Genomic DNA, 12,047 nt, shown 5'->3' with positions numbered 1-12,047 from the left:
ATGTCAGCCTGCAGACACTATCAAATTCCAGAGCTTGTATCTTCCTTCCTAAGGAAACAGTGTCTGAGGCAGGGGACTTTGCTCAGTTAGGAATAACCTCCAGGAGGGATTCAGCACTGGCTGAGGAGGATTTGCTGGAGGGAAGGCTCCTCTCTTCCCCATGTAAGTGTCAGGTGCAGCATCCACATCCCTGAGCGGTTTCTTTCTGGAAGGACTCTGACTTCACCCTGTGCTTCAGCCACAGTCACAGCACCCAGATCTGCCAGGTCTGATCTGTGCCTCTCATCCTATCTCAAATCCCATCTTGGTGCTGGGGAGTTGCTGGGAGTACTTGTGTCCCAAACATCTCTTGGGAATTCTGCAGTCTCCTTCCCACGCAGACACCAGCTGGGAGCAATCCATTCCTGCTCAGCTCTGCACCCAGACTGTACACAAGCAATTTTAAATCCAGGGTGTGGACTAGCTGAAAATGACTAAGAAAATGAAAGATGACTAAGAAAAACAAGCTTGTGTGCTTGCTGTGGAATCATCTCCAGCCTGAAACAGCTGAAGAGCTCTGCAATTCTCCTGCAAAGCCCTGAGAGAGGCACAGATCTGATAACATTGAGGCACCCTGAGAGCCAGAGTCCCTGCCTCCAGCTCATCTGCCAGCAGATGTGCCAAAACGCCTCCTCTGGCTGCTGGTCTTCCAGGAGGCTCTGTCAGTGGAAAAACCTGCTCTGCCCACTGCTCTTCACTCCTGTGGAGCAGGGGCTGTGCAAGGAGCAAGCAGGGCTGTCAGCTCCTCTGCCCACATCCTGTCCATTTGTGACTCCATGGCAGAGCACACCAGGGCTGTGGAAGTTGGTGGCAGGTACACACAAATATGTCTGGGTGAACTTCACTCCTATCACTTGGCTGATTTCTGACCCTCTGCATCTACAGTCCTGCCATTGTCTGCCTTCTTCTGTCTCTTCTTGTGTGGTTTTCCTTTAGTTTTGCCCTAATACTTCATGTAATTCTGGTTGCTATGCAGGGTTTGCAGGCTCAGCTGCCTGTAACAAACCCTCTCCATGGGTGTGTGCAGCTTGGCTGCAGTGAGGATACTTTGCTGATTGATTTGCTTTTTTGTTTGTATAGTTATTTTAAATGCTTGGAAATAAAATAAAGCTGTTACTTATACCTTTCCTCTCCTGATGCCAATTAACTTCAGCAAATTAATCTGTTTCAAAACTATCCTTTATGTGGTCTAGACCAGAGTGCAGACAGGAATACAAACTGTATGGCTCAATTTACCTCCCACTTTTGTCCTCACCAGGGCCATAAGGGGGGTAGTGAGGGGCAGGGAAGCAGCTGAAAATCAGACAGTGTATTTGGACATGTCCATGGGTCCTGTGCTGGGTCACCACACAGGCTGATGAGGGGAATCCCAGAGGCTGCTTCCTCTACCAGAAGCTGGAGAAAGGGAAGGATCTGAGTCTTGATTCCCCACATGCTGAACACATGTCCCTGCACTATAAAAAGAACTATTTGATGTTTCATAACACTTTGGTAAACCTGAAAGGGAGCCCAGTACAGTTTCCAAAGCTCTTACAACAGGTATGTTGTCACCTTAACTGCTATTTTCATCTGTAAACAGTAAGTTTCCAAAAATAATTGTCCAGCCTCTTGATTGCATCGTCCTCCCCTCCCTGCTGCATTGGCCTAGCTGGTAGATCTTGTATTTGAGCAAGGAAGGTCACTGACCATAGCTCCAGCCATGCTGGTGGAGAAATCACATGTTAATGGTGCTTCTCATTTTATGTATGAGGACATTTTATCCATACAGGCAGCCCCAAATTACCTCTTTCATTCATGCAGTTTGATAAGTTCCCTACTTAAACACATCCACCATCAAAACTATCTAGTTAAGTCATGCCCCAGAGATTGAGCCTTGCAGGAATGAAAATGGGCTTTTGAAACAGAAACTTCCTTGGGCTCCTAAAGCTCAGAAACAACTGTAAAGCCAGAAGAGTCAATGAAAGAGAAAATTTTAAAGTTTAAACAGTTGTTGTTCAGGGACTGCTTTTCAAATGAGTGAATTCACCTGTTGTGGAGGAAAAACAAACTACAATGGTGTTTGCCTATTTCAAAACTCAGATACCACCCACTGCAGGCAAGCAGGCTGCAGGGAGAACTGAATTACACCAGTGTGTTCGCACTGAGTGAACAAACAGAAATAATTCCCAAGCACAAGAGGTGCTGGGATGAGCAGCATAATGAATTGTGCCTTTCAAGCACACCAGTCTTTACCATTAGTGTGATTCCATCCCTCCAGAACAACTGGCTCTGCATGGTGGATAGTGGGCAATGCCTGCCGGGATCCGGGTGGGAGCCAGCCTTGGATACCAGGGGGTGTAGGGAAAGGAGCAGCTCTGGTGCCACTCTTTGCCTTAACAACCATGTGTGTGACCAGGGAGTCTCACTCCCTGGTACATTGTTTCAGAATGAGGATACTAAAAAGAAGTGTTACTGCTAATAAATTAAAAGTGAAATCAACACTAACCCTACATATGGGCTGCTTAAAGAATTTGCAGGATTACAACTGTTCCAATAAACAAAAGAATAGCTCTTATATAAGGAACGAGAGTAGAAAGTGTATTGAAAAGCAGAGGAAAGTTCTCTACCTTGTTTTATGGCTGCAGATTAATAATAAATCCTGGATGAATCTACAGATTGAAGAAACAAATGTAGGTCTTACCAGCATTAATATGAAAAGTACACTAAATTATCTTCCCAAATCTTGATAATCCATTCATAGTCCTTATGTCTGTTGCATATCTACTCAAAACCAAAATGTCTTTTATTATTAGTCATTTAATTGCACATATCCTTCTCATCTCCTAAAAACCCCTCCTTTTTGTGCCATCCTTGTGTAAGGATAAATTTCAGACTAATCAATTAAAGTGCAGTTGTGAAATGAGCAAACCAAAACAAAAAAAAAAAAAAAAATCAAAAATCTCACTGCCTAAGAAATCTATAGCCTTCTTCCCTGTCCCTGGTAAGCCCCAGGACCTCCACACTCTGAGGGTGGAGGTCAGCAGGTTTAACCATGGGGAGAAGAGCAGAGGCTGAATAGTCCCTCACTTCTCCATGAATAGCAAATACCTTCTGCTCTTTAAAGGTAGAAGAAAGCAGGAGCCAAGGAGATCCCAGGAGCTGCAGGGCAGGGGTCTCCCCAGTCAGTTAGAAGAGCCAGGCAGGCTGAGGAACAGCAAGCAGCACCACCAAGGATCCAGGTCACCAGAGAAGCTCATGGCAATAAGGCACAGTGAAAGTTAAAGGGGGAAAAAAATAGACTGCATCCCAGACCCAGAAAAACAAAGCAAACATAGACCAAGACTAAGTGCCCAGAGTTGAGTTTAAATTGAGCCCCTGTGCTAAAGAGCAGGGCTGGGTGTGTGGGTGGAAGTCCCAGGTGAGGCTGGTCAGAGCATTAGGGACGCTGTGGCCCTGGCATCTGCAGCCCAACAGGGACAGTGTTGTCACACAGGGGAAAAATCTCCTTCTATGAACTGTTATCAAAGTTAATTCCTGGGGGAAAAGCTCCCTGTAGCATTGAAAAGGAGGCATTGGCAGAGCACTGGCAGTAAAAACCTGCTCACATTGGTTGTGCATTTTGTCACCTTCCCTGCCCCACAGCTGATGGAGAAAAGTAGAGCTGGCTATAGGCAGAGAACAGCAGCCACCTGCAGGTCTGTGACCCAGCTCTTCTCCTGGCAGGAGGCTGCCTTGTCTCCTTGGAGTATTGTAGAGTTGGTTGTGCCCCTAATAAGGATCAGCCGAGAGCTGCCTGCTGTGAATTGGCTAATGGGCCAGCACAGGGTAGTTAAATGATGCATCTACATCTGCTGGAACTGTGGGTTTAACTTTGTCCCCCTCTGTGGGAGTTGTGAGCACTGTGGGAGTCTGGGGGTTCACTGCTGGCCTCATAGACATCACTGCTGGAGTGGGTGATTATGCAGAGTAAGCTGGGTTTTAGCCAGCACCCTGCTCTGGGTATTGCCAGGAGCAGCTGTGTGACCTTTTCTAATAAGATATTGCCTTGTATTCATTTGTAAACTTGTTACTTTTAATTCTTTAAGTATAAAACTGCCTCTTCTATGAGCAAAACACTCTATCTTGATCTTTCTTCCTCCTGTTATACCATCACATCTTTGCTATTTTTTTTACTCTCCTAAAACCATAAACTCTTCCAGCTTTGTCTGGAAGAAGTGGTGCCTTGTTTCACCTTCTGCACCCAGTGTTTGAAAATGGAGTGTTGAAGGCTGAAGACTGTTTCAGGTGAGCAGTGCTGTGCTGAGTTATGTACTGACATTACAGTGTTTCAGTACTGAAATCCTCCCCAGAGCAGCTCACCAGAGGGTTCAGAAACCAAAGTGCCGACTTTTCAAGCAGAGAGATCCTGCTTTGTCGGGACCCTGAATCCTTTCTGGCTTGGGCTAGTGCAGAGAGGCAGAGGAAGTGTTCGAGTTGTTTCGTGTGGTGAAAGTGTTCGAGTTGTTTCGTGTGTCTTGAGCTTGCCCATGATGAAACTCCCTTGTTTCACTCCCTGCCCTGCCGTGGCTGGTTCTCAGCCCCTTCTAGCGGGGGAAGAGGAGGCTGCGGGCTGAGTGTGGCAGTGCGGGTGAAATTCAGCCATCGTGCCGCTGATTAATGCCCGTGGGGCTGGGCACCACAAACCCAGCAGGCTGCTCTGAGCCGGGGCTCCCTCGTGGCTCCTTGACCAAATCCTTCAGCACAAAGCTCAACGATACCTTGGGATATTAGAAACTGACTGAACTTCTGTTTCTGGTTTTTCACTTCTCTCAGGATGAATGAAAACAGCTTGGCAGCACTGTCAGGTTTCCCATCCTGTAGCTGGGATGGGCTCCCTGTGAGGGACTGGCTGGAGCGTCCCCCTTTCTTTCACACTGGAACAGTGCAGCAGCAAGCAAAGGGACCAGTAAATAGCACCTGGAACAAGCAGCAAATGGAGAAATGAGGAATACCAGAGACTTGTAAAGGCATGAGGAAATGGAGGCAACTCAGATGAGGTTAATGGTGAATGGTGGTGAGGCAGAGCACTGTGTGACAGCCCTGGCCACAGAAGGTCTTCAGGGAGCACAAGCGGTGTCACCATGGCATACTGATGTCTGTGTCCATTCAGTGGCAGTTGACATAACAGGTTAGACCCCACATTTGAAATAGAAGGATCAAAGAGAAGGATCTTCCTCCACCAGTAGGAGGAATTGTGCTGTCACTAGAGAGGAAATTGAGAAGAAATTGCTGTGATATATGGTCCCATCAAAGCTAACATATTTGTGCCAATGGTGAGGTTTAATTTATTAATTGCTTTGTATATGGTGTCATATGATGACTTGTATTTGCTTGGGTTGCAGAGTGAAATTCAGACCCGCTCATCTCACTGAGTGTCTGGACTGCACATTGATAAAATGTGCTGTTTCTAAGCTTTTTGTCACAGGCTTTCAGTTCCCAGAAAACCTGGTCAAATCTTAGGATGAAAGAATCCAGAGGTATTCTAATGTCAGGGTGCTGAAGGCAAAGCTGAGTTATCCTCATGTAAATGGGATATGTATTTTTCTCTTGCTCTAGAGGGAGCCTCCAGAGAATCTTGTCCTCTGGCTGAGTAGTTCAGGAGATGCTTCTCTAACTTCCATGGAAAGCTGTTGCAAGGGCATTTTAGCTCCCTACATGTTTTATAGATTACACATTTCAGAGCATTTAATCAGGGCTGTGGAGCCCTTTTCAAATCTTTCCTTTTACCTCTTTTATAGATCCTGCTATGGGGAAGAGGGCCCAGAGTATCTGGAACAGTACTGACCTCCCAGTCAGGACACTGAGCATCAGTGCACCAGAGCCACTTGACTGACACTTTTATCTGGGCACAAAACTCAGAACTGAAGTCTGTATGCATTGAGATCAAACCTGGTGTTCTCATCAGAAAAGTCATGGAAGGCACCACTTTGAAAGTGCCTTTTCCAAGTGGAATAAAACTTCATAAATTGTGCTCTGCTGGACAAGAAGAACACAGCCAAGTGCAGAAGTGCTCATGGTTATAAGAGAATCAATTAGGGCATGGTGATGAATAATGCATGTGCAGCTTAGGAGAGATGGATGACATGGGTTTTATTTTTGTACTGTTAATTGAGAGTGATTCTAGGACAGAAAATCACAAAGGGAAGATGGGGAGATTCTGGTCATAGTGTAAGAAGCTGGAGGCTCATCAACAATGCTTCCTGTCCATTAAGCTGTAAAAAACTCAGGAAGAGGAATTGTACTTATGTCCTCTACAGCTCCTAATCCATGTAACTGATACTGCCCAAGAACCCCATTCAGACTGTAAATGATATGAGCATTTAAAGAGTCAGAAGTTGAAGCTCTTGCTTTGAAATCTGATGGCCTTTCCTGTATTAAGACAATGTCTGCTTTGCTCTTTTGGGATCCAGTTGTAGGGCATCAATCAGTCAGCTTGATTCACCCTAGAGGTGTGGCTGTGCTGCTCCTTGGATATGCGCAGGGATCTCCAAAGGAGACCCAGTGCAGTGGGGTGTTCTAGACAGCCAGGGACCCAGGTGGGGATTGTTCTGTAGCTGTTCACATATTCCACCCCCACATCCTGATCTGCAGGCCAAAATCAACTGCTCTTCAGATCTTATGGGTCTCCCCTTGGGTCTGTGCACTGGTTGGGTTTAAAAAGCTGAGTGTCAACTCTGAGACTGAAACAGAGCCTGGCAAAGCAGGAGGAGTGCTCCATGTCCCTTTGCTTTGGTGCTTCCCAACACCCAGCTACAGGAATTTCCCAATACTTGGATGCCTGCCCAGCTCAGAGTAAAGTCTGCTGCAGGTGCCCTGTCCTATTCAGCTGAGACATAGGACATGAGGGAAGGGCAGAGGTCACAGGTTGTTGTGAGCAACCAGCCACTGTCCTGTGGCTCTTTGTAGAGCTCTTTTGTTGATGGCTGATGTGTGAAAGGCTGCAAAAGCACTTGGGGGGTTGTGTAGGTGGCTGCTCCACTGATGTTATGGGGCAACCACTGATCCCACCTGGAAGATTTCTGACCATTTCTTTATTTGCTTATTCTGGGAGGAGTCATTGCTACAAACCAATCCTCCACCAGAGATAGTAAAGGACAGCTGGTACCTGCTTAAGGAGCCAGACCTGTTGTATGTGGTGGGACTTGAAGGTATTTCCTTAAGAAATAACACCTGACTTTGTTACCCCGGTTCTCTCTGGATGGTGCAACTCCAGCCTCAGCGTTGCAAACCAGCAGTCATAACCCCACTTACTGCTGGGACTGAGTGCTTTGGGTGGCATCAGTGGGAGGACTGAGGCTGCAGCATGAGCTGCCTGCTGGGGAAGTGTGGCAGATGTGGAGCTGTGAAGGGATGAGCTCTGCAGACCCAGCCCAAGGTCTCCAGCAGAAAACATGAATGTCCCACTGCAAAGATTTGTTGGCTGTGAAAGATGCATGGTATCTTGTGGTTGTACATCTACAGAAACCAAGAATAACTTTCTAGGCTGTTTTCTTTTAGAAATAAGGAGAAGGTGCTTAGCTGCTGGAGTGCTCAGAGTACTGGCCTATGAAGCAACCACCCTCACCTGGGCTGTGCTTGTCCATGTTGCTGTGGGGCAAATGCCCGAAGCATAACACATTAAAATCCCATAAAAACTCTTCCCTGCTCTGCTGGGGGCATTCTGCCTGCTTTAACTTGGACTTGTTCTGTTGCTTCTGAGGTCTCTGCCACCATCCTTCTCTCTGAAGGCCTCCCCTGTGTGACAGGCTGAGGCAGGGAAGGAAAATATGGACTTTGATATCAGGTTTAACAGTAGAAGGTCCCATAGAGGATTTGGATATGTCTAGATGGGCAGAAAGGCGAAGGTTTACGGTGATCCCTTCATGCCTTTGCCAAGTACCCTGGGGCACACTGTTTGTGAGATGGTGGGTGCTGTGTCCTTTTTATTTTGGATCAGCTCTGGCTTCCCCAAAACCCAGGAGGCCCCTGAAGGACTCACAGTTGAGTTACACTGATGATGCTCAGGTTGCCAGTACATACCCAGGCCCAGATGCCAGTCTCCCACTTGTATTTTTCTTGCTCTGGGTATTTGAGGGTGGGGGAACCAGACAGGCACTTTCTCTGTTGGACTTGTGCTTTTTGCTCCCTGTAACAGATGTAAACACAGAACTCAGGCTGCTGTGCAGGCTGAGCATCTTGGTGTGGTGTCAGCAGGGTGTCCTGGCAGTGACAGAGGCCATGGGCACACTGGGCTCTCACTCTGTGGGACCATAGCCAGCCCATGGAGATGAGCAAGGAACTCACCTTTTCCTCAGCCCTCATATCTGAAATGCTGCCTCCACTTCTGGATACCCCTGTTATGTGAGGCTTTGAATTGCAAAGAACCTTGGGGAGGCTGCAGAAAGGTTAGGGTTTAACAGGCTGAGGGAAGTGGGAATGTGGAGCTGGAGAAGGTTTGGATGGGCTCAGCGAGGGTTGCCAGTGCCTGTGGGCAGGGTTGGGAGGCAGCAGAGCCAGGCTCTGGCAGGAGAACAGGGTGAACATAAATGGGTCCTGTATCACTGAGTACGAGAAATAAAGTTCCCTCCTGTGAAGAACCCAGGCTAGAGCAGGGGCTCGGAGCGAGATGGGTTTTTATGCATGTGGAGGGCAGTAACCCTGAGGGGCCAAGGCCCGGAGCTAAGCTAAGCTCCTCATTGTCCCTGTCTGGAGCCTTAATGACCACGGGTCCCTGTGGCTAATTAGCCGCTTTCCGCGGGCGGTGGGGGGTTGCCCTTTGCAGTCTCTCTCCTCACAGCCCATGGCAGGGGCAGCAGCAGCCGGGGCCCCTCATCCCGCCCCATTTCGCTCCAGCCCCGGGACCCCGCGGGCCGGGGGGAACCTTTCTGCGCCCTGCGGAACCTTCGCGGCGGAGGCGCCTGTTGCTGCCCGGGGGACGAGGCGGGCGCTGCGACGGGGGGCGGCCCCGAGCGGCGGCGGAGCCCGAGGAGCGGCGGAGGCGGGAGGAGGCGGCGGGGCGGCCGCAGCTCCCGGAGCTCCCGGGGCGGCCGCAGCTCCCGGGGCCGCCGGGCCGCAGCCCCCGCCCGCCGCCCAGGTGAGAGCGCAGCGCTGCGGGGCCGCCGCCACAATGGGAGCGGAGCGGGCCGGGCAGGGCACGCCGGCGAAGGCCCGCCCGCCCCGCCGGGGGTGTGCGCGGGGTGCCCGCCCGGCCCGCGGTGGGCGCCGGGTGGGGGCGGCGGGGCAGCGGCCGCCGCGGTCCGAGGGGCCGGGAGCGACGCGGGGGTGGGAGGGCGGAGGGGCGGTGCTGCCGGGCCGCCCGGGGGGCGGGTCCCGGTGCGGGGCGAGGAGCCGGGGGCTGCGGGGCCGGGCCCGGGGCTGAGGCTGCAGCCGCCGCCGGGAGCGGGGCGGCCGGCCCGGGGCGCACCCGACCGAGCTTCGGGGCCTGAGCGGGGCTGTGGCTGTGGGGGAGCCGGCCGGGGGTGCGCTCGCCCCCCGTGGGGTGCCGGGGCTCCCGGGGGTCCGCCCGTGCCGGCAGCGCCGTGCTCACACGGAGGGGCCTGGCGGAGCCCGGGCACGGCCGCTGTCACGCTCTGCTGTGGCCCAGCGATCTGTGGGAGTGGTAAACACGGTCCGTGGGACTGCTAAACAGTCGTGCAAAGTCATAATTTATTGTCTGCGTGAGACTTGTTCGTGAGCCATGGAAGGGGAAGGCTCGGTGTGCCGAGCTGGTGCTGCTGATCCTGTTACCTCTCCTGTCCGGATCCCGCCTCCAGCTTTTTAACTTGCTCCCTCCGAGGATGGGTTTTGGGTGGCTGTATGTTTCAGTGCTCGCATTTGAGAGATGCTTGCAAACTCCATTGAAATCCCCTCCTGTCTCTTAGTCGATTGGTACAAAACTGGTGCCTTAAAAAGTTTACTACATCCCTCCAGTCTGTGTGCAGGTGGGGGAATTTTGATTTAAAAAACCAAAAAGAAAAACTCCAAACCCAAAACACTAAACAGGAAAAATCCAAACAGTAAAAGGAAGTAATAGTTCTTTTTTCCTTTTTTTTTTTTTAATGCTAATAAGATGGTTACATTTGCTTGTCTTTATAACTGTTAACATTGGATATCCTTTGTATGGTTATGCAAGCATCATACTTGGTGAATAATCACTTAGCCTGTAGGAAATCACTGCAGAAACTTCTGTGTTGGTTTGAGATGTTCTGCTGCCTGGTTGAAGGTGGTAGCTCCCCTTCCTGACTTAGAGTAATGGGCCTTGTCAGTGGTCTCTAGGTGCTTCAATGCAGAATCAATTAATTTAGAGTAACAGCCTTTGTTTAAGTAGCTCTGCTCTAGGGGCAGCAGCACCCAGCAGAAGAATAAAAACAAAGCAGTCTGCTTAGACCACTGCAGGTGCTCCTGGTGGGAGCTGCCATGGTTTTGGTTTGCTGGCTTTTTTTCCCAGGTGTGGAGCTGTAGACTCTGAATATACAGAGAGAACAACACAGCTTCTCACCCTGTGCCTTAGCAGCATCAGAATGTAGGGGTTGTTCCTTGAGCGCAGGTGCTGAATGTGAAATTTTCAAGAAATAGACAGTTGCTACTTTAAGGAAGAGCTGTTGTGAATATGTGACATTTTCTACCTTGGAGTAAACACCACCTTCTCCTAAAAAAGCTCTGAATGTTTAGGCACTGGGTTCCACTTGTTCTGCACTCAGTGGTAACTTCTGACCTCTACAATCTCTTGGAATTCCAGATTAGATACTCAAGGCGATTGCGGATCCTGGGCGGGAACCTGTGCTCTTGTGAGGAGATGAACCAAACAGCAAGGGTTTTATCTCCTCTCAACAGTGGTAGCATTTTAATGAAAATTTGAAAGGTATAACCTGGCATAGTAAATCTGTAGCAGGACATTGTGGTGTTCTCTGGGATCCAAGTTGACATTGGGAAATAATTCTGACTGGAAAGGGCCTCAGGAGGTGTCTACTCCAACCTGCTGCCTAAAGTGAGATGTACACCAAGCTCAGACCAGGACTTTGTTCATTCAGGTCTTAAACCCTCTGAAGACAAAGGTTTGTCAGTTTCTGTGTCCTTGCTCTGGTGCTTGACTGTCCTCACCAGGAAAGGAAAGGCCTTTTCTCTGGGTCAGGTCACACCTGCACCATTGCAGTTTGTGTCTGCTGTCCTGCTGTGTGCCCCTGTGCACAGACCCCCTGGAGGTCCAGCAGATCTGCTGTCAGCTCCCCAGAGCCTTTTCTTGTGCAGTCTGGATCTCCCACAGCCTCTCTTCATACAGCTTTGTCCCTCTGAGCATCTCTGTGCCCCTCCACCAAGCCCACTCTGGTTGATCAGTGCCTGGTATGTACTGGGGGTGCCCAGAACTGCCTGTGCTGTTTGCAGTGGCTCTGAAAAGTGCTGAGTGCCAGGGAGCCCTGGTTTCCCTGGGTCAGGGGGCTGTGCTCCTGCTGGTACAGCCCAGTGCTTCATCTCCTGTGTGCAGGGATGTATTTGTAGCACTGATGTCCCTCACCCTGCTGCCACACAGCTCTGCAAGCCTCATTCGTGGGTACACACATGTCACATCACATCACACCCCCTGCAGCACTGAGCAGCACTTGTTCCATCCTTCTCCACATGTTCCAGTTGTCACTAGTACGACTCTTGGCTCCCTGGCTCCCTTTCTTAGGTCTTCTGTTGTCACAGGTATCCTGAGTTCCCAGCTGACAGGCCTGTTGCCTTGCCTTCACTTTGTTTCTCAGGATTTTGTCCTTTGAAACACTTCTTGAAGATGTATCCAGTCACTGAGCTAGGATGGGAGTGGCAAGCTTTTCCCATGGGGATGGAGTTGAATCCTTGTGATCAAATCCAGAATGTAACAGTGCAGGAGGTGTGCTTTCAAACATGGTGAAAATGGGTATCAGTTGAATGAAAGTTGGGTACAAGGTTTTTAAGAATGCTGTTAGTTACCATACAACAATGTTCCTGTAATTTCTCTGGATTTGTTTCCATCAGGTGCCAGAAGTTTTTGG

General features: G+C 49.8%; 1 protein-coding gene across 1 annotated transcript; it reads right to left on the bottom strand.

Annotated features, from left to right (window-relative positions):
- Positions 1-8,777: 8,777 nt before the first annotated feature.
- Positions 8,778-11,578, bottom strand: LOC131563223 (basic proline-rich protein-like). The gene is made up of 4 exons (XM_058813159.1): positions 11,549-11,578; positions 10,535-10,585; positions 9,461-9,644; positions 8,778-9,391 (listed from the first exon to the last, which is right to left on the bottom strand). Exons 1-4 carry the CDS (start codon positions 11,576-11,578, stop codon positions 8,778-8,780), a joined length of 879 nt encoding a protein of 292 aa, XP_058669142.1.
- Positions 11,579-12,047: the final 469 nt, after the last annotated feature.

This window comes from Ammospiza caudacuta, chromosome 12, assembly GCF_027887145.1.
Source record: "Ammospiza caudacuta isolate bAmmCau1 chromosome 12, bAmmCau1.pri, whole genome shotgun sequence".
In the NCBI taxonomy this organism is placed as follows: Eukaryota; Metazoa; Chordata; class Aves; order Passeriformes; family Passerellidae; genus Ammospiza; species Ammospiza caudacuta.
The sequence above is the reverse complement of the archived record's forward strand: the minus strand, read 5'-3'. Positions and strand labels throughout refer to the sequence as shown.

Excerpts from the sequence above, each read along its gene's own strand:
- LOC131563223 (XM_058813159.1), bottom strand. The coding sequence starts at position 11,578 with ATGAGGCTTGCAGAGCTGTGTGGCAGCAGG. Across the intron at positions 10,586-11,548 it reads CAGAGCTGTGTGGCAGCAGG|CACCTGCGCTCAAGGAACAA; the intron begins GTGAGGGACATC and ends TTTCACATTCAG. Across the intron at positions 9,392-9,460 it reads AGGCCCCGAAGCTCGGTCGG|CCCCCGGCTCCTCGCCCCGC; the intron begins GTGCGCCCCGGG and ends CCGGCCCCGCAG.